The sequence below is a fragment of the Vanellus vanellus genome (assembly GCF_965231255.1).
Source record: "Vanellus vanellus genome assembly, chromosome: 3".
NCBI classification, from domain to species: domain Eukaryota; kingdom Metazoa; phylum Chordata; class Aves; order Charadriiformes; family Charadriidae; genus Vanellus; species Vanellus vanellus.
In genome coordinates this window covers 28,874,024-28,896,267 of record NC_138907.1, presented here as the reverse complement: position 1 = coordinate 28,896,267, position 22,244 = coordinate 28,874,024, and the positions used below count along the sequence as shown (strand labels likewise).

Genomic DNA, 22,244 nt, shown 5'->3' with positions numbered 1-22,244 from the left:
TTAGATTGACATATCCAAATCATCTGACTGCCGATATGGTACAAAACACAGGAGAGTATGTGCCATTTTAAAGAGGTTGCAGGGAGCACCAGAGATGATATGGCTTTAGGCACCTGTGCTCAAGTGTCTTAATAGCTCCTTCAGAGTAAGAATTTAAATTAAAAAAAAAATTTTAAAACTACCAAAATTTTACTCATATATTTATTGTACTAATCTTACATAAGCCAAGAAAGTGCTGATCCAAGAGCCTGAAGTCAAAATTAACTCTTACACACATCTCCTAAAACACTCCAAACCTAGACATGAAGCAATGTAGCTTTTTCTGTGGTATTTTTAGAAATGAAATATACATGTTTTGCTCATGATGATCCCACAAGCTCAGCAAGTGGAACAAATCATGGCCAGACACAGAACAGTTGCACTCTTAGCACAATATAATTTATCACCAGGATAATTTTATAATTTTCTTCTTCAGAGTTATAATATAAAAACAATGCTAACAGTAGTATTAGCATTTATAAATACAAGTAACAGCTTGCCCCAGCAGTAACACAAACCTGTACCTAGGATGGAAACACTGGATAACATAAAGAAGTGAGAAAACTAAACTTGCTTGATGGCAAATGCAAACAGAAAACCAGTTCGTTTGATGGCAATACAAAGAATTCTGCATCTCAACAAACTTTTACATGGGTTCTTCGCACCAGGTTTTTGCACAGATCAGGCCTTAACACCTATTAGAAGAAAAGTGGTGGAGAACTTACAGTACTTTTAGAGGTCTCTTCACCTCTTTGACTCAGATTAGCAACGTATGTGAAATTTAATTTGCCATCCAAGGAGAGGTTATTCCTGTCAAAAGGAGTAAAATCGAAGGTACCTACAGGAAATCATAAAGTAGCACTAAGCTAAGCACATTTTCAACACTCAGAAAGAGAAATGAAGCAATGGCTCAGAGCGAGCAAGTATTTTAATGGAGCAATATGGTGATGACATGCAAAGGCCTTATCCCTCCAAGATTAGAGAGAAAACATAATTAAATTGAAAATTTTTCAGGTTAAAAAATAAGTTGAAAGTCTTAGGTATGACTACAAAGATGAATACAATCAGGTTTTGAAAATGACGCAATTCCCTTTAGGCGAAGTTTAAGATAATGCTGATTTCTAGTACTTTTCCTGGCTTACAAGAAATATTTCATTATTTAAAGGAAAAATCCTGGAGAGCAAAAGCAGGCATCTCCAGTGAGCTTTTAGAGCTTTAAGTCTATTTATTATACATGGGCTTTCTAATCAGCAATTGTAAATACTTACTTTGATCGTGAAAACCAGAGTGATTTGGTGATACTTTCAGTGGTAGCGCTGCAGACTTACCCTTTCCCTTATTCCCTCTGATGTAAATAAGACTTAACTGACAAGCAAGCAATGGATACTGGGAAAAAACTGTAATCCTCGCTCATTTTACATACGCATTACTACTTTTAAAAATGTGATAAACTCATTTTTTTCTACTTCGATTTAATTTGTGGGATTCACTGGTAGAAAACAGTGTTGTTCTTAGTGAGCGTGAGAATAAGAGACAACTGTCCATGCCACCTAAACTTCATATACAGTGGCTTTGTTTATAGTTAAGTAATGTGATGACTCAAGCTTGCCACTAGCAAGAACTGCTTGTTTTTACAACTAAAATCAAAATAAACTGAGGGCAAGTCTCTAGGAACACAATACACCCATTTAATATAAAGTGGTTTAAAAATAGTTAAAATAAATCCTGAAAGGCACTCAAGGGTTTAAATGCGACTCAAACCACTTTATGGTTGAACATCAGCTAGCAAACAACTTACTCTAACACATCGCTCTTCCTTAACTAAGTCAAAATAACCCACCGTGCACTCGTCTCATCAACTGCAACAGAAAGTGAGAGAGATTACTTTAAACACTAAAGGCTATCTTCATGGAGAGGGAGTAAATCTTCAGTTTTAAAAGGAAGAAGAAAGTTCTCCCTCTACTGCCACCAAACTGCTGACTGTTATTTTCAGATAGAGGTTGGCTGGAACACAGATCCACAGAACCACAGAGTAGTTCAGGCTGGAAGAGGGGCTCTCAGGAGGTCTCTAATACTAACTCCTCCTCAAAGTAGACTCAGCTGTGAGGTCAGCCCAGGTCACTCAGCATTTTATTCAGCCGGGTCCTGAAAACCTCTGAGGAGAGACCACATAACCTCTCCTGCAACCCAATCACGGTGAAAAAGCTTTTCTTTAATCTGAATCACTCCTGTTTCAATTTAGTCACTGCAAAGAGCCCAACACCATCTCTCTATAACCTTCCCATAGGCACTGGGAGTCCACCTCTTCTCCAAGCTGAACAGGCTCAATTCCCACAGCCTCTCCTAGCAGGACAAGTGTCCACATTGTGGCCTCTGCTGAACTTGCTCCAATTTAGCAGCAACCTTCCTGTATCAGGGGGCTAAAACTGGACGCAGTACCTAGATGTGATGCAATGAGTACTGACTCATCAGGGGGGTAATTACTTGCCTTAATCTACTGGCTATGCGCCCAGTGATACAGTCCAGAATGATGCTGGCCAACTTTGTTGCCAGGGCTCCACTGTCTGCCAGCATCCCCAGGGCCTTTCCTGCAGAGCTGCTCTGCCAAGCCCCTCTTGTTCTCAGCCTGCAACCCTGCCAGGGGCTCTTCCTTCCCAGGTGCAAGACTTGGCATTTGTCCCTGCTGAAGATCTTCAGGTTCTTGACACCTCGTTTCTCCTGCTTTCTAGTAATCCCTGACTACCAGCCCTTCCCTCAAGCGTATCACCTGGTCATCCCCCCAGTATCTTGTCACCTGCAAACACGACGACAGTGCACCACATCGCCTGCTCTGGGTCACTGATAAAGACAGGTCCCCGTCGAGTTTCCTGTGGGACTCCACACACAGTATGAACCCTTAAACATCAGCCTCTGACTCAGACCATGCAATTAGGTTTTTTTATTGTTGTCCCTTAATCCAGATCAATTCAAATTCCTTGCTCTGGTGTGCCTAACAAAAATGGTAGTGCCAGCACAAAAGAAAAAAGCGGGAATACGAGATTTAAACTGGGAAGACATGATGGGAAAAACCAAGACCTTTCAACAGCAGCACAGACAGATGCTGAATTAAATCAGCAGTGTAACCAAAAACTGAGGTGCATTCACTTCCTACCTCTTAAACTTAATTGCTTCCAATTTTGAAACCAATCTCAGTTTAGCTGCATCCGGCTTATGCAAACATAGATGGAGAGATTTAAATCACTACCACAATTTGTGGAGTTACAGCAATATCACTAAGTTTGTTAAAATACCTTTAAAAGTCTATTAGATGACTGTAAATTTAAGTTCAAAGAATGCCACTAAGCCTTACTGTCAGAGTAGTTTCTAAACTTTTTTCCTTTCCTGTATACATTTTTCTTCTATACTCAGTCCAAAAACTGTATACATCATAGGTATCGCCAACATATTTTAAAACCTACAGATAAAAAGCTGAGAATGCTGAACAGCAGCAAGTTTACCAAACATCAAAGGAAAGATGGCTGTGCTAAGTCTCTTTTAAGCTTAGCTGGTTGTGGTGAAAGCATCAAGCGTGCATTTGTTCAATGCTACAGCAGTAAGAATTGCAAATACAGGTTCTTGAGGGAGAGGGAGTAAATCTATTTAGTGCCAAAATGAGTACAAAAGGTAAACATTAGGCCTAACCATCTGAACAACTCTATTCAGACTGTGAACGAAGAGCTCTCTTAGGTGAGCAGTTGGCCAATTTGCTCATCTGCCTGAGGCTTCTCGCCACATGTTGCCTTGTACTGACTTAGTTGTGTTATTTAAGCCCCTAGTGCTGTACTAAAGCAGTCTGATCAACTTTGTGAGCTAGACTATGCACGGTTATACTGTTATTTCGACTGCAAAAGTGTTTACCAAAGCTGAATTAATTAGCTTTACTTACACCACATCTGTTAGTACAATGTTCAGATGGCTGTTAGAATATTTAACATCAATTTGATATTTGCTGTTACTGTCAGACAGGATTAGAAATCTAAAACACAATTTGAATGGATTATGAGTCATTTAGCTAGCATATTACTATCTAAAATGTGAACCTGAGCAATTCTGCAGGTAGGAAAAAAAAGACTGATGGCTTGTGTTTACAGGGAACAGGTGTACTTTTAATTCTTATTGGATAGCACAGATATACACACAGCCTCTAAGGAGTTATCCAGTTTTATTACACAATTTTCCAGGTGATCCTCCCTCCCACGCTACCTCATCATTATTCTTCTAAAAGAGGTCACAAACCAAAAATAATTATCCTGTACAACCAATATGCCACACCTACTCTCCAATAATAAAAATTATTTCTAAAACAATGCAAAAGGGCTTCTTTGAGTAATTCCAAGTAGCATGTTACAATACTAACAATTCCCAGGACAACAATCAGTTATAGGCAACTGGGTAACTATCATGTTTATCACAGGCCTGTAGCAAAAATATTTAATGGAAACTATCCCAGTTTTCATTACCAGAAAACTCTACCTTCCAAAACTTGATGGGTGGGGTTTTTGGCTAACTGGTTTTGAAGATTTTTGAGAGCAAGGAACTCATGGGTGGAAGGCAGAGAAGGAGTACCTTCATAAGTAGTGTGAATTATGATGTGCTACATTAATAAATATATCCTAATAAATTAAATGCGACACGAATAAATACAACAGTAAGCACACTAGTTTTTCAACCCTATCATTCAGCACTGCAAACTAATTTATGACAACACTCTAGAACAGAAAAGTCCCATACAAGCATGATAACAATGACGTGCAAGCAATGATGAAAGAGCTGGCAACTCTGTATCATAAATCTAAACTAGATTGTTCCCCTCTCTCCCTCTTACCTGGTTTCTGTCTCACCTATTTAAATGCAAACTCTTCCAATGAGAAAATATCCTGTTAAATAGCTCAAAATATGTTTGGTCATGTGTACACCTGTATAAACTGTACCAATCTGTTGCAGCGTGTGTGGAGCAACAGTCCTGCCCAGTGTTTCTTTAAGCAGCTCATTAGTAGCAGCAAGCATCAGACTCAAAATTGTGCCACCAACACAGCTATTTGCAATATGATGCAATGTCCAACTACTGGCATACAGCTCATCAGCTGGATCAGAAGCCAATTAGTAACTTTTCCAAAGTGTAAATGCATTTAGAGCTGTGGTGGGAAAGAAAGCGGAAACTTACTTTGAGGGGAAAACCCTCAAATCCCAGCTAGCAGACCATCCTACAGAGCAAAAGTACACCTGGGGAATCTGACACTGCTCAAAAAAAATAAATCTTTTAGATCTATCGTCTAGCTCAAGAAATACAAAGGCTACCTGCACCAATGCCATGTAACCTGCATGAATAATTATTAGACCTAATTTTGAGAAAAGGGAGATCTGTATCTTCCATTTTCATGAGCCTGATGCTCTTAACTTTTCCCATCATTCAGATTTTTACTATTTCCATACAGACCTCCTACTCGTAGTATCTTGTTAGAACAAGATGGTCTTTCCTTTAGAAGAGGTAACAGGTGTGCTTGATCTAGTTAGTTAACAAGTTGTATAGTTGCCTCTCCTTAATAAAGTACAGTATAAATATTAAAAAAAAAAAAAAAAAATGTAGACAAGTAAGAACACCAAAAATCTTTTTAAGTTTTCTGTAAGAACTCAGAGTTCACATTTAAGATCTACACTGGCATTTTCTTTCACTGTGTAACAATGATAACCACAGAGCTTCAGAGATCTAAACTGCTTTTCTAACATACAATTCACATCCTCAATAGTGGAACAGCTTTTAAAAATGTGTTGGCAGAGACAAAAAGGCACAGATTGTACAAGTACTTTCCTAGCCCTACTCAGAATGTCATATGATTCTGCTTTTAAAATACAAATTATTTATCTTCTACAGTATCTCCTCCCAGAAGGGCTGAATTTTGCTTGATTTTTTGCAGGGAGGAAAGAAGTAGTAGAAAAAAAGAGAAAGAAAAGTATTTGTATATCCTGTTCTTGAATAAACTTAACCAAGAGACATTAAAACTCCATGTGCAGGATTTTAAAATGAGAAGAATTTTATCCAAGATAACGTCTGCTCAATACGTGTAAGATAAGAAAGCTTTTCTGTTTATAGACCTGACGAGACAAGCAGGAAGAGGAGTTCATTCACTCTGATGGTCTGTGTAAGACTTAAAAGTTCTTTTTTTTTTCCATCTTCAGCTATGCTAGATTTATCTTCCAGGGTATATCATCTCTTTGATGCATGTAGAGAGATCTTAAGATTCTAATTAACGGGAACTATACATATGAACTGAGAAAGTATAAAGAGATAGGAATATATGCGTCACTTTAAATTATTAAAACATTTTAATTTATTAATTCTGATGCTGGTGGGAAAAAAACAAACAAATGAGAGCGTAAGAATAAACATTGCATTGTATTAGCTAGTGAAATCTTTAATATGTATGCCATTTTTGTCATTTTTCTTCAAATAAATGGAAATAAAAGTCAAGTAAACCAAGAACTCTCAGTACTTTCTTTTGTAGACAACATATTCAAACACCATGTTTGTTATAGTATGAAGTAAAATATCAAAAATCACCATTTGTTCACTTCATACATGTTGAATGTTCAGTATTCTGATCCTGGCTTTTTTTCCCTCTTACCAAGAAAAAAACTAAAAACAGGGAAAAAGAGGGAAGAGTATTATGAAGGTATATGAAGCTAGTCACCCTTTGAAGGCAAAAATAAATATAAAAGCTGTCCATATATCAAAGCTCTTTTTCTTGTACGATACTTGGCAACTGAGTCCTTGGCCCATTGAGGCCATACTGAGAAAGACAGCATCAGGATTTCACTCCTGACAGCAGCATCAGTCAAAGGATCTGGCCTAAAGGAACTGTCACACAGTAAAGGGCCACAGTACCCTGTAGGACTAGGTTACAGGTCACTGACCCTGCCAACACTAACAATTTCTGCACTGGTTTAAGCCGAAACAAGGCTGCACTTTTAATACAGAAAAATGAAACATGACTCTCTTCAGCATTGGGTATCACGCTTACAATCCTTCACAGAAACAAGAACAGACAAATGAAAATTTAAGTCTATCAGTCAGCATATCAAAAATGGGAAGATTGCTAATTTAGTTGTGATGCTTTTTGATAGATGCTTAACCTGTTGTACAAGTAGAAAACGCACACATACTTACATAACCTCTGGAGGTATGCATATATAGTGCTCTATGCACAGCCCAGCAACTACACAATCTGCACAGAAAAGAGATCTTACGTACTGTGATAAATCTGCAAACAAGTTTTGGACTCAGACAGTGGGTGACAGGCAAAACGAACTACTTAGCTCCCCAAAGTCTTTTAGGAAGTTGATAATGTAGAACAGGCTTTTACTGAAAAAAAAAAAAAACCTGCACTTTTTACCACTCAAACTTGTTTTGCTTATGGGAGTGACGTATTCTACGTTAGTACAAAACATCTATCTGCAAGGATCCTTGCAGAAGCACTTGTGTAGCACATCAAATTCATACTACGAACCTTCCCTTGCTCAGACAGGGTTACGAACAGTAGCTGAGGTGAAAAACAAAGTATTGGTCAAACAGACAAATCACATCACCAAATAGCACAGCCATTCCAGCCACCCACCCTGACACTCCTCGTGGTTTGGGGCATGTCAAACTCAATATACATGGTAACTTTGAGCCCATATCCTGTTATTTGTGTAGGCTACATTTAACAGAAAAAGAGTTTACAGACAAACCACAGAAGTAGTTTAGTTATGAATCTTACCTGGTACTTCTACCTTTTCCATAATACCTCACGCCATATATACTCAGCACTGCATTAATCAGCTTGGGTAGGAAGCACTACATTCATTCTCCCATAGAGCTTTGCCCAAGCTCATAAGCTCCATCTCTGTCATCATATGTCAAGCTACAGGCATGCATGAGTATCACTGAGGACAACTATTGCAGGTTTCATTCCACTGCATGATACAGACCTTCAAGAATTATTGCTAGTAAGCCTTTAAACAATCAGGCCTGATCCCCGATTCATACATTTAACTGCCACTGCATGATGGGAAAAAAATCTTTTTATATTAATAGTGAGTTCACATCATCCAGATTTGTAAGTGATACAAACCACTGATTCAATTAGACTATCAGAGAACTCTTTGAAGATGTAAAATGCATCCCTAATTGGAGCTTTACAGATAGAGATAACCTAGCAATGTTTTTGTAGTCTAAAATTTATGCCTCAGGTGCTTTGGTACAGTGTGGGTGCACTGGGGAGAAAGTGGGAAGATTCACTTAAAATTACGAGACAAGAAAAAAAGAAAAGTAGAACCATCTGAGATTATGGAAATCTAGGAGGTGTGAAACATCCTATTTATCTTCACAACACAAAAAATTATGATCAATAGTACCAATGATAATGTTACTAATATTTTGGAGGTCATCAAGAAAACAACGCAGGATCATTGGCCTGCACAATTAACAAACATTAATGAGGCAAGAAAGTTAGCAGCTGAGAGATGACAGTTACATGTTTTCCACAAATCAAAACAAACCCAAACCAAGAAGTACTGTAATATTGATGCATGTATTTAAACTTCATCACGGAGAAATAAACCCTAAGGAACACAGGGAAACAAAACACACAATGTTTTGGCAGTTTTCTGTGAATGCTGTCTCCTTCCAACAGCTCAAAGTGTGAAGAATTTATTTGGTGAGTACAGCTCGAAAAAGGGCCACCTTTTGTACCCACTGACTACCTAAGGAAACATACTAAATAAATAATTTCAGTAATTAAGCAATAAAAATGAAAAGCTGAATTTCAGGTATCTATTAAACAGTTTTAAGCATAAATACGAACTGGTATTTTACAGATTTCCACTCTCCACAGCAAACTCATGGATTTAATCCAGATTCTGGTTTTAGTTTGTTTTCACATTCAGAGATTGGCAGCAATGTATTCAAGCCCTTTAAATTATGTGTTCAGAAAATAAGATTTTTGAATTAAAAAAAAATATCTACATATGGCTGCCCAGAATTATAAATCTATTCTTAAGAGGTCAAAAGATGAAGCTAGTAGTTACTAGCTAGTATGCTGGTTCATGTAAAAATTCAGATGCAGTTATACAAACTAACTGCATAGTGGACAATGTACGTGCAAAATCCTACATACCCAAACCAGATCACATGTACTTAGGTGAAAAAAGTGTATTTGTGCAAGTTTTCCATCAGAGCTAAGAACTCCTAAAAAAACTTAGGTGGAAATCTATTCACTCATTTGAAAGAAGATCATTAACATTCACAATCTAACAAGACATTCTGCACCAAAGAAAGAGTCTGAATGGCCACAGCAGTTAATAATTCCACAAGATACTTAAAGCTGACAATAAACTTGTTAATGAGACAATATACACTTCAGTTAACTCCCAATTCTAAAATGTCATTCACAGAAAGAACACTCAGATATGGTCAGAAGCAAAAAGTTCCTCATTACTGCTTCTTTATAGCTTTTACCGTTGAGGGAAAACAATTTACAAGTATGCAGTTCTTGCACAAAAATCAAATGAACAAAACAAATAATTTATGAGACTACTCAAAGCACCCTTGAAAAGGATAATTGGGAGCCTTGAGACAAGTTTCTCCTTGGCGACAAGGATGTAATTTTGGACAAGGCTTGCTTTATTTCAGCAATTTCTGAATTTCCCCCCCCCCCCCCCAAATAAATTACAACTGAAGACATTCTCTTGGGTAAGTGAAGGAAAATTCATGTTCCCTTGTCTCAGGAGATAAAAAAGGTCATGTCTTCCTCACAAAAAAACCAACCCTATTCCTCAAGCTCATTTTCAGTGAAAGTGATAGTTACAGTAATATAAAAATACCTTAGCATAAAAGCTACTCTGTGACTGATTAAAGAATCTGTTATCTGTATCATCCTTAAATGGTCCTCCTAGGGTGCGTCTCACCCACATCACAGACTTCAGGATCCCCAGGAGCAACATAACATACTTGAATTTGCTAGTGCTTAGTTTACATGTCTCTATTAGTTGACTGTAAATAAGTATAACATGTAAAATTCCAGTCTTGAGCAAAAAAGCTATTGGAACTCATTCTCCTAAACTTTCCTGGTTTACTGTATTTGTTTTTGTCTCTGTTCACCACCCCATCTTCAAAGCAAACCCTAGAGTCTTCTGAAAAGATGGCAGATATGTGAGGTCAAAAATAATTTTCCATTAATTCTTCAGTACTCACTGGAGGGAGGGGTGTGGGAGATGTGGGTGGACAGAGATGACAAGGCCAGGGACACTAAGCTGCAAACAAACACCAGTTTGTATTTACAAAAGCCTTGAGATTGAGGTGGTAATGTATCTCACTGAACCAGTTACACAAGTCTGCTCACCTACTCCTCAGGCATATCTAGCAGCCAAGCCTCCTTCTTCCTTATAAATGCTCCAAGAGATTCTCCTATCTTTGATTCCCAACTCTGCCTTTCTACTCCTTAGTTCCTTCCCCTCCTATCTAACATCCAGAAAAATTGTGTCCTTCATCACAGGGTAGTATCAACAGAGCCGTTTTCTTAACAGCAAGCAGGAAAGAGGCCTTCTCACCAAGTGCAATTAAAACACAAACTGTAACCTAACAGAAAACCTTCCGAAAGTGTCACGGTCTCAGCTGGGATAGAGTTAACTTTTTTATTAGCAGCTGGTACACTGCTGTGTTTTGGATTTGGGATAAGAAATACTTTTGACAGCGCATCAGTGTTTTTAGTTGTTGCTAAGCTCTCAAGGCCTTTTCTGCTCCTCACACTGCCCTGCCAGTGAGCAGGCTCAGGGGGCACAAGAAGCTGGAGGGGGAAACAGCCAGGACAGCTGACCCCAACTGACCAAAGGGATATTCCATGCCATATGATGTCATGCTCAGTATATAAAGCTTAGGGAAGGAGGAGGAAGGGGGGGACATTTAGAGTGATGGCGCTTGTCTTACCAAGTCACCATCACGTGCAATGGAGCCCTGCTTTCCTGGAGATGGCTGAACACCTGCCTGCCCATGGGAAGCAGGGAATGAATTCCTTGTTTTGCTTTGCTTGTGCACACGGCTTTTGCTTTACCTATTAAACTGTCTTTATCTCAACCCATGAGGGTTTTCCTCCCCCCCCTTTTACTCTCCCGATTCTCTCCCCAATCCAAGCTGGGGGAAGTGAATGAGCAGTTGTGTGATTCTAGCTGCCGGCTGGGATTAAACCACAACAGACTAAATTCCATGGAAGAGCCACTTATATGCTACTGTAAAAGAGACAAATAAATTGAATTCAAGCTCTAAACACTTTTTTTTTTTGCACCCATATGACCATAAACGAGACCCAAAAGGTTTTGTTTGTTTTATCTGTATTAAGACCAATGCAATACAATGATCTTTTCATCCAAAGGACCACCTGCTAAACAGGCAGCTCTTTAAACTTCAATTCTCTTGAAAGAGTAACTAAGAACTCTCTATGCCTCTGAGCATCCTCTCCTGTAGGATGGATGTCAATCTCTACTAGCACTACCAGTAAAGCGAATAAACTGTCTTAATTCATTCACTGGGAGTTCCATGGAGGATACAACAATATAAGCCTTCACCATGTCAAAAACAAAACAAAAAAAACCCTACAAATTATTTGAACATTTAAAATTATGAAGGTGGAGAAAATGGATCATATGCAATGGAAGAATTAACATTTGTCTCTCACGCTCACTTGACCAGAGCTGCTTCTAACGAAACATAGGCTGTGGAGACAACAGGTATTCAAGGGAACTAATGGGACCCAAAAAAAGTCAATTTAAGGTTTCAAATAAAATCTGCAGTCAAAAGATGCGTTTTATTCTAAGACATATGATTTGAATTAAGTAACATGAAGTGTCTCATTTTAAAATGATTTTTCAGAAAAGGGACAGTGATTAAGGAAATGTTATACTCTTTCTTAATAACAGCTTCTAGTTTGATGCACAAGAACTACTATGATAAAAAAAGATCCACAACAACAAAAAAAAACCTCCAAGTTTTCAGTCGTTTTTATCATCTGATTGGACAAAAATAACCCAGTAATACTAGATTATAAATGTTCTGAATTATACCAAGTCAAGTATGTAACTCAGAGAAGAGAACACTGAACAACACAACGCATTTTAGGCATTTTACTTTGGAGCCCTTTACTGAACCACCAGGGTCTACACACAAACACATTTTTTTTCTTATATACTGAATGCTTGAATTGCCCTATTCCTGTTTGAGTTCTATGTACACTTGAGAAAAGTACTGGAAAATGAAACTTTCTAAGTTGTATTTCTTTGGTTTTTGAAGAGGGCAGAAAAAACTCTCATGTGTTTTTCCCGGAATTAAGAATACCACTGTGTAACAGCAACCATATATTAAAACAAACTGATGACACATGAGAGCAATTCACATTTCAGTTTTGTGTATCTTTGGGAATATTAACGAGTAATCTGCATTACTATTAAATATATGAAACAGCATTTCTCAAGTTAAGCTCATTTTCTTGCCATCTTCTATGCCACCTTCTAGCCTGCTGCTCTACTGAAATAAAATGCTTCCCCAAAATCAGATGGAATATTAACAGCTTTATTCTCTTGAATGCATCTGGAATGTTTGGCAATTATTCAGATGCTAACATAGACAGACAATATACAAAATAATTGTGGGGTTTTTTTTCCTCAAATACAAAGCATCTTCAGATAAAAGTAAGCTCGACAACAGCAAAACTGCTGTGTAAGATCAAACAATTTCCAGGACTGTTGGAACATTCTTGATATTAACATACAAAATAAAGTCTTATTTTTTAGGCTAATTATTTGTAAGGAGCTTTGAGATCTTTTAGTGGGACCTATAAAGATGTATTGGAATATTAAATATTTTTCATCAACCTTAATAAGAACTGCCCGTAAAAGCATTACTTTACAGATAAAGTAAAGTACAGAGAGAATACTTGATTTGTTTCTGATTACAATACACCAGTGTCATACCAAGGTCAGAGGTGAGTACAGACTCCAACTGTTCAACAGAAATCACTAGATTGCTAACACAACTCTTTCTTCCTAGAAATCTATTGTGTATAAAAATTACGTAGCACAAACACTATTTTGCAAAGCAATACAATATGAAACATGACTGTTCAAGAGCTGAAGGCTAAAAGTCCTAAAAAAAGTGCAACTATGAGAAGTAAAGCCAGTAAGTGATCTCTACAGAGCAATTGAGATTGAAAAAAGGAGATTTTGACTACAGACTCTGTAACTGAGAAAAATCTCCATTTTACCTTTGATCTCTCAGTCACCGAAACCAATACACCTCAGATTTATTTTTTTAAATTGACTCCTGTCTTATTCACAATTTTGTTAATGAGAAAAAATACACAGTGGATGGGCTTTATCATAGGCCCAGAAAAATTCTGGGCATTTAGTCAGGAGCACCACACACACCAAAGTCAAAGCAAACTCTCTTAGTAAATCAGAAGACAAAGGCCTCTGACAACAGGAATTATTTTTTTTTTCATATCGTCCCCAGGTGATTTACTAGGCAAAAGCTGTTTGAGGAATTGCAGTAAGAGAATGACTTCAGACATAGTATTACATGATAGCACATGATGTAAAATGTAAAGAACTGTAAAAAATGGCATCATGCACTGAGGCTACCCTTCTCAGCTTCAAGAAAGTAATAGTGCATAAATCTATTACAAAAGAAAGAAATACAGATGTTGAGCCCTTCACTGTAACCTAAACCCAGTGCTGGTACAAAGCGAGTACAGTCCCCCATCACCAGCTATTAAAACCTTGCCCTAAAATATTTACATCAATCACACTCTACATAAAGAATCATCTAAATTTTATAGATCCAGCTACAGTTCACAGTTTCTCTTTCAATCCCACCACTTGGCTACAAAACATCTCTATGCTGCCCCTTTATGTTTGCTTCACCCATTTTAACGAGCTGAGTGTTTTTGTCCCTCCTCTCCAAGTTCATTTGCTTATGTACTTCAGTCATCTGTTGCAAAATAGCTCTTGGACTGCCTGCTGTCTTTATTCACCTCTTTTCCTTCTTTTCCCCATAAAGTAAGCTTTACTCTACTGCATGAAGAAAGGAATGACCCCCCTCACAGTGACCCTATGGTAGTGGCTACAACATAAGAGCTGGTGGGTGACACACTCCAACAGAACTTCCCTACTCCGTTAAGGAGGCTACGTAGGATCAACAAGCTGACCTTGGCTAGTATTTTGGTTTGGCTTTCAAGTTGGTCTTATCATAGACTCTATTTCATAGTAACAGAAATCAAAGGGGGAAAAACGTGGCCATAAAACATTCCAAACCCCTGGATTTCAGTGGCTACAGTCATAGAACTAATCCCAGATCTAGACTGGCATCATACATGATGCTGGTTGACCAATGAAAATGCTTGTTAATTAACTTCCATCAGAAGAAGAAAAGAAACTTTTTCGTAGACTTAAAACACAAACAAAAAAAAAAAAATCAAAAACCCAGTATATTGACTCTTTACCAGTGATCGTGTCACAGATCTACATTCTCTTTTTCCCCAAACATTCTTTAAATTGTTTTGACACTTTTTCAAGTTATTGAAAATTTGTTCTTAAAGTTCTAAAATATTCTCTTACAAAACTATTTTCTTTTCTTTTTAAATGGGACCATACCTACACCACAAAATGCAACCTTCAGAAATTGAAGTGTGACCCAAGGAAACCCAATCCCCACCTGCCAAAATCTTCTGAAGTGCATTACTCAAGACAGTTTTCTCTATCAGAAAGAAAAAAGAAATTGCTAGCAATATGAAATGTCATTAGAAAAGATCAAGCAGATCTTAAAAGGACTTCTCTAGACGCATATACTGGAGTAACCATTGACTGAACTGGAATTTCCATTCCGTAAGAAACTCATATCTTTTAGCATTTATTTAATAACAAAGCAGGTAGAAGTGTTGAAGCATCAACATGTTTAGCTATGTAAAACATTCCCAAAACATTCAATTCATAAATATACAAATATTTTGTTTACATACATCATATTTTTAAACAGAACACTGTGGTATTCCAGAATCAAAACATTTAAATTGATTTGACATTTAACTACATCTGCTGTATTAGCTGCATGAAGATCCAGGCGAGCAATCCTTCACTATGTGCTGTCCCCTGTAACTGTAACACGTATCTCCTAAAATAGCTTAGCTGTACAGATTCCACAGATTAGTCAGAAAGAAAACATTACGTACAGAGAAAATGTCCACAGAGAAACCTAATCTATAAGAAGGGTTAGAAGACTTACGACCTGTGAGACAGAGGCATTCTAAAGGTGCTTGTTGAATCAGCTAGAAATTACATTTCTATTTTCTTTGTAGAAAACAACAAGGGAATCCCAACAGAGAAAATGGGATGGAAGATTCCATGGTACTTCTACTGACAACAGTAAACCCCCTAGCATGCTATAGTGGAAAAGCAACAGAACATCAACAAGTCCTTTATATCAAAGTGCTGACAAAATGGCAATCTAAAACTCACAAAGGAAATAGAAAAATCTTATTCACTTTCCCAGATCGAATGATGCCCACAGAACTAACACACTCTTTCCTAAAAAATAAGCCAACAAAAAAAAAAAAATTTACAACATTCATGTGTTAAAAATCAAATTAAAAAAAAATATTTCCACTAAAATTGTTATTCTTTTCACCCTTACCTGCCTCTTCCATCACAAAAGAAAAACAAAAAATGTTTCTATACATTTCATATGGAAGAACTCAAAAGACTATAATGATTGTGGGGGCAGACTGCCATAAATTAGGTCACCAATAATTATAATGTGTACCCAACTCTACTAGAAAAACATTTAAAGAAATCATTCCCTTAGAACATAAGCAAGATGTATCTTCTTTCTTTAAAAAACAAGCTAGTACTTCACACTATGTACTCGTCACCTCCACTTTTCTAGGACCAATGAAAGAATAAAACAAAAGCCAAAAGCTGGATGTTTCTCTTCACTGATGGTACTTGTATGAGTAAAATTATCAGAATTTGACCTTAAACAAATTCTAAGGTATTTTTAAGCGTCTAATTACTCCATCATATATCTGCACAGAAAATACGGCATTTGGTAATGTCTTTAAAGAGATTCATCCTGATAAATTAGAGAAATTATAGATTTATAAACCCTACATCACTTAGTTACATATTAAGTTTGAAAACTCAAGTGTCATTTATAATCAAAATGTTATTTAACAGTATATGGCAAGAAGTTTACCAAATGTTGGCATATTTTACACTTCAGTTATTTACAAACACAAGCACAGTATTTTGCAAATAAATACTTTCTCAAACATCTCAGGTTTTAGGTTCTGGTTTTGTCTTCAGGATTATATTTTTAATTATAAATTTATGGAAAAATACTGTATTTCAGTTGTAGACCAAATAGCAGCTATCAAAAAAAAGTAGTTTGTGATGAAAATGGGACTTTTTTCCCTATTCAAATAGTTGCTTTTCTGAAACACAATGAGATGATGCCTACTACTATTTTACTGATTAATATCTACATTTAGCATAAATGCACGTAACAGCTACTTTACAATCTCCAGTGATTTTCAGCCTCCAGTGACACATTTCAGTCTTTACATTAAGCAATACACGTTAATGTCTAACTCAAAAAAGTCAAATCACATTCTCACAAACGCTCTTAAGCTTAAGTCGACTTACACCCGATATTTACTTTTGACATAAAAAAAAAAAGCTGTATCTTCCAGATGAAAAAATTTTTTTGTTGTTGGTTGTTTTTTTTTTTTTTCAAGCAGAGACTTTCAATCACTTTAATACAGCTTAACTTTAATCCCAGAGCAACTATGAGGAACAGGGCCAGTATCAGATAATGCTAAGCATCTAACTGGAAATTAATTAATGCCTAATATAAATATATATTCACATGCCAAAGAAATGCAGTTTTAAGTAGCTGCAGAAACTGAACAGGCTGTGATAGAAAGAAAAAACGTCCTATACAATCTACTTACTAGCATGCTTATCTGCAAGCATTATAAGGCTGTTGGAAATATCTCTTCGCCTGTAAAAACACACCACTTTTGCTTCCACGTTTCCATTAGCAGTCTACAAAAGAAAGATAAATCAAGTCAGAATGTATCTTTCCTCAGCTGAGTAATACAAATTACATGCCCCCTGCCTGCAATTTTCCCTCCTATTAGTAGTTCTCACATGATCAGTCAGGCAGACTAACAGAATTACTCAAGTAAGTAAAAACTTTGTGATGCAGGCCAGTATCAACTTCATTTCAGGTAACAGTACTGATTATAAATATTTAGTGCTAAGAATTTATATATTATGCAGCTGTTTAGAGATGTAATGCCAGTTCCATGTAAACAGAAGAATCCTTAAAAGGTATTAGAAGCTTCTGAACACTTCTTTGCAACCCAGCTTTAGACAGAAATGTGTATTCTCTGTTTTTTTTTTTTAATTTATTTTTAATTATTTTTTATTATTTTTTTTTATTCTCTGTTTTTTTTTTCCCTGGATATTTAGTTTAGTATTTATGGATATATTTAATATAACACAGTTAATTTGAAAATTCACTGCAGCATGCAAGATAAAAGAGCCATTTAGTTCACAGTTGTTTTCATGACTCACTACAGGGATCATGCTCTTTAGCCTGACAATGTAAGGAATCTACTAATATTCGAAGAATTGTACTCTTTTTCCTGTTATGAAAAGTACATTAGTTCATTACCTTGAGTTACTTATTTAAAACTCAAGATGTGGCACTGAAAAGTATCATATTTTAATTAAGTTTCTTACCAAAAAGAAAAAAAAAGCATCTTATCTCCAGTAAAATGATAACCAAAGCATTTCATTACATATTTCCATAACATCTCCATGTTTGCTCAATGCCTTTAACACATGAAAGCACATAATTCACAATTAAGATATCTGGACTATATCCTTGAAACTCTCTTTAAAAAATGAAAATTAAAATAAATAAATAAATAAAAATCAATACATGAGTCTGCTCTACCATCCATGACTGAGATTAAATTACAGCAATACAGTTTAAAGATAATAAACATTACATCCAGAACATGATTGGAATCACTTAAATTACTGTAAATAAAAAATATTCTTCTCCAATAAGTGTCCAAAAGGATTTGCCATGCACAAGTTGAGTGGATGTTGTGCTGGACAGCACTAACAGGTAATATGGTTGATGCTTGCTATGGAGTAGTGTTATGTTCCACTAACAAGAAAAAAAATGTTTGCAGGTCATCAATTTTTTAATTTACTTTCTAACCACAGGAAAAAAAAATATTTTCATCATTATTTACATCATGATCACGATCGGCATTTTGATCATTAACTTTTGACATAATCAGGTTTAATACTGCTTGATGGAATGGTAAAAGTATGCTTAGTAGTAAAAGAACAAAGAAAAACAATCATGCTTTCCCCAAAATGACACTCTGAAAAGCCTCCACTCTTTATAAAAATACACTCAGGATGAAGACAGAGAATACAGTCTCTATTTCTATTCAAAAGCCCATCTATTTCTATTCAAAAGCCCGTCCTTCATTCACAGCTGCCAATAAGCAGAGCAATAAACAGCGACAGAAGTCACATATTATGTTATTTGATCACTGCAAAGTCTCACTGATAGCTACTAGCTCTTTACACGTATATCCAAAAGCATGATTGCTAGCATTCCAGATGGATTCACAGTGTCATCACCATACAGAGAACTAAATTCATTCATTTCCTCAAGCATTCAAAGGACTCGTGGAAATTTTTAAAGCAGAATACTCCTGTTCACCAGGAATGATCAACTGGGTGTTTCCTTAGGTAACAGGGAAGAATTACAGGATATCACACAACATGATTTCAGTAACTGAAACATACATAAAATACATAGCAAATCTCAAGAAAGTAACAAAAAAAAAAACCAAACCACAAACAAAAACAACAAGAAAATTCTACCACAATAGAAAACTTATGGGATGGAAATAATTCTTATTTTTTTCAAAAGTGCACTGACTTTTGCAGAGTTTAAGCAAGAATCTTAGATACTTGTGTACCTTGTTAAGTTCTTCAATTCTCCTAATGAGATACGGATTGCTGGAAGAATTTTCAAAATAAACATAATCTGCAATGAAAAAAATGAAAGATACTGAAGTACCAAAAAATAATACTTAAAAGCATATCATTATTAGTGCAAAAATTTTCTTCTAAACCTAGAAGCTGTTAAAAAGCTGAGATTTCTCAGCAAATGTTAAGGCAGTGAAGTATTTCTATACTGAGATTTAACATCATTTGTTCATAAATTCTGGTTATAACTGCACTACACATGCTTTAAAAATCATGCTGAAATAAAGTTAAATGCCTTGTGTTGGAGCTTGCGTTGTAATTCACTAATCCACACACTTCATAAATCTTGATATAAAAGCGTCTGTTTCTCACAATCGATTAGCAAAGATTTAAGAATACAGTGCTTTAAGTGAGTTTCTATATTATGGAGATAAATATTTCTGTAAAATATTCTACCTCCCATTTATTATCAGGTGCTGTAACAGTACAGCCACATGTACAGTAATGTAGATTTTACGATACTTGCTTTTGTTGTCATCTCTGTTCAGTAACATGCAAACCATATCAAGCAGTAATAGTCATGAGGTTAGTGAGGTTCTTCCAGGGAAAGGTTTCTTATAGCATTATTAATACAAAAATATTTTCATAGACTATATGGAAGTTTACTCATATCCTCAAAGCTGCTCCCATGCAACTTACAAAGAATTGACATGCAGCTCATTTCCTTCAATAGTTTTCTCAAAACTTGTTTGCATCAAATGAAAATGTACCCATCAAATGCTAACCACACTTTGCATTTGAGATTTGACTTCTGCACTACGCAACTTGCAAACTTTCTTTAAAAAACTTGGGTGGGGGGACCATAATGACGTATAAAACTCTTCTGCAATGCTTTCACACTAGATTACAGTGAAATAGAACCTCAGGTAGTTCATCTAGCTCTAAAGAAAGAATGTGATCTCTGGATATTGTTCACAACTGCTTATTAAGATTTCAACGAAAAAAATCAGAACTGATGACTTAAGAAGCAAACCCTGCCCAGATTTCAACAGCGCTGCTCAGAGAAGGATTACTTTCATGAGTAAAGGCTGATGGGATTACAATCTAAATGCCCTAATGAAGGAGGATGCAGATGGACGATTTGTGGATGCATCAGCGTACCTCAAAAGAGGCAGAAAGAGGCTGAAACCAGCTAATATGATTCCTCATTTACTTCCATCTTCCCTCTCACCTCAGGCTGCTGAGGAGAGAGGAGGAGGAGGGGGAGACAAGCCGTTTTTGAGCACCAAGTACTGAAAAACCGAACTTGAGCGGTGCACCTGAGCCACAGCGCCAGGAACACAGCCTCCTCCGTCAGGGAGGGCGGCGGAAAGTCACCCGTGTCTATTTGGACAGGCTGGGGGCGGCGAGAGAAACGCTTGCCGTGTTTTTCACCGCTTAAGTGCCCCCCCCCGGCCGCCCTTCGCCCAGTGCCAAGCAGTCACGTCTCGGTGCACTCATCAGGGGTCACGTCGGTAAGCAGGAAAGCTGACAGAAATCCCCCCCCGGTTACACAGCCGGATTTATGATTTATCCCCGGGAGATGAAGAACGGCACGGAGAAACTCCGCCGTTAAAAGGAGGGAGCGGGGGCAGGGGAACGGCGCGGAGGCAAGCGCCGCCGGCCGCCCCTCGGGGCGGGCGAGCGGGCGCCGGCTGCCCGCGCCGCCGCCGCCGTCGACCGGGCCCGCCAGGCCGCAGCGGCGGCTGCGTTGTGCCGAGGCAGGCCCCCGGCCCGGGGGCGCACGGCCCCGGTAGGCCGCCCCTCGCTCGCCTCACAGGCGGGCTAGCCCACTGCATGGCGCGGCCCGGTGAGGGGAGGGTACCGCCGGGCGGCCCCTTCACCGCTCACCGGGCGAGGAGATGAGGCGCGAGGGGAGGCCGCGCCGCGGTGAGGGGACAGGCAGCCGGCGGCGCCGCCGCCGCCGCTGCTGCTGCTACCCCCCCCCTTCCCCCCCCCGCCTCCTTCCCCGCGGAGGGCGGCGCTGCCCTTCTCCTCCTCGGCGGTGGGGGCCGGCCTCCCACCCGGCGCACAGGGCCGGCGGGGGAGGAACCTGCGTCCTCCGCCCCGCGGAGGGCCCGGCGGCCTCTTTGCCGGGGTCTGCTGCAGCCTCCCGCCGTCCACCCCGGCCCGGCCGCCCCGCTCGGAGACATGGCGCTGGCCGCAGCAGGCGAAGGCGGCCGGTGCACCTCTCTTCACCCCGGCGCGGTGCGCGCAGCCCGCGGCTCGGCGTCCCCCCTCCTTCTCCCCGCCGGCCAGGCCCGGCCCCGTCCCTGCTGCCGGGCGCATGGCCCCCAGAGCCGGGCGGGCGCTGCCCCATCCCCACATACCTCCCACTCGGTACATGTTGGCCGCCATGTCTGCGCTCTGCGCCCTCCTCCTCCTCCCGCCGCCGCCTCCGCCGGGCCGGGCTGGGCAAGGAGGGAGCGGCCCCCGCGGCCCCCCCGCCCCACGCTCGCCCCCACCCTGCGCCACCCCTCCCCGCCCGGGCACAGGACACAGCGCCGCGCCTCACGGGGTCGCCGCCGCCACCGCCTCGGCCGTTTCCGGAGCCGCCCGGCGGGCAAAGGGTTAAAAAACCGCCCCCACCGCTTCCCTCCCTCCCCCCCTCCTTCTCCCCCCGCGCACCGGCCCCGGGGCGGATCGGAGGCAGGGGGCCCGGCCGCAGGTGGGGCCGGGCGTTTGCCGGGGGGGCGGGTGCGCGGCCCCCCCCCCCCCCTCCCCCTCCGGCCCGGCGGGCGCAGAGCGAGGGCCGCCCGCCCTGCCCCAACGCCCGCCACGTTCTGCGGGCCCCCGCCGCTTTGTCCCAAAACTCGGGAGCCCGGCGCTGCCTGGAAGTAAGCGGGCGGCTGCTTCTTCCATCTCCCCTCTGGGGTTTGGGGTTTTTTTCGGGGGGTTGTCCTCTCTACACCCCGGCGTCGCTTTGTGCCCTGCAGCCGAGGGCTCTCTCTTCTCCCCCCCCCCCGAAACTCCTAGTAATAACCCAGAGAAAGTTTCCTCGCACGTCTGCACCTGTTGGCGAC

The 22,244-nt window shown here is 39.5% G+C and overlaps 1 protein-coding gene across 1 annotated transcript in view; it reads right to left on the bottom strand.

The window, feature by feature from the left end:
* The window catches only part of MTA3 (metastasis associated 1 family member 3), a gene marked incomplete at its 3' end in the record, with an annotated part of 142,391 nt that extends 120,751 nt beyond the window's left edge, over positions 1 to 21,640 (bottom strand). The window contains exons 1-3 of the mRNA XM_082480794.1: positions 21,552 to 21,640; positions 19,173 to 19,240; positions 17,109 to 17,202 (exon numbers count right to left, since the gene is read on the bottom strand). Of these exons, the coding sequence (XP_082336920.1) occupies positions 17,109 to 17,202; positions 19,173 to 19,240; positions 21,552 to 21,579 (190 nt within the window). The 5' untranslated portion in view covers positions 21,580 to 21,640. The remainder of the gene's footprint in view (positions 1 to 17,108; positions 17,203 to 19,172; positions 19,241 to 21,551) is intronic.
* Positions 21,641 to 22,244: the final 604 nt, after the last annotated feature.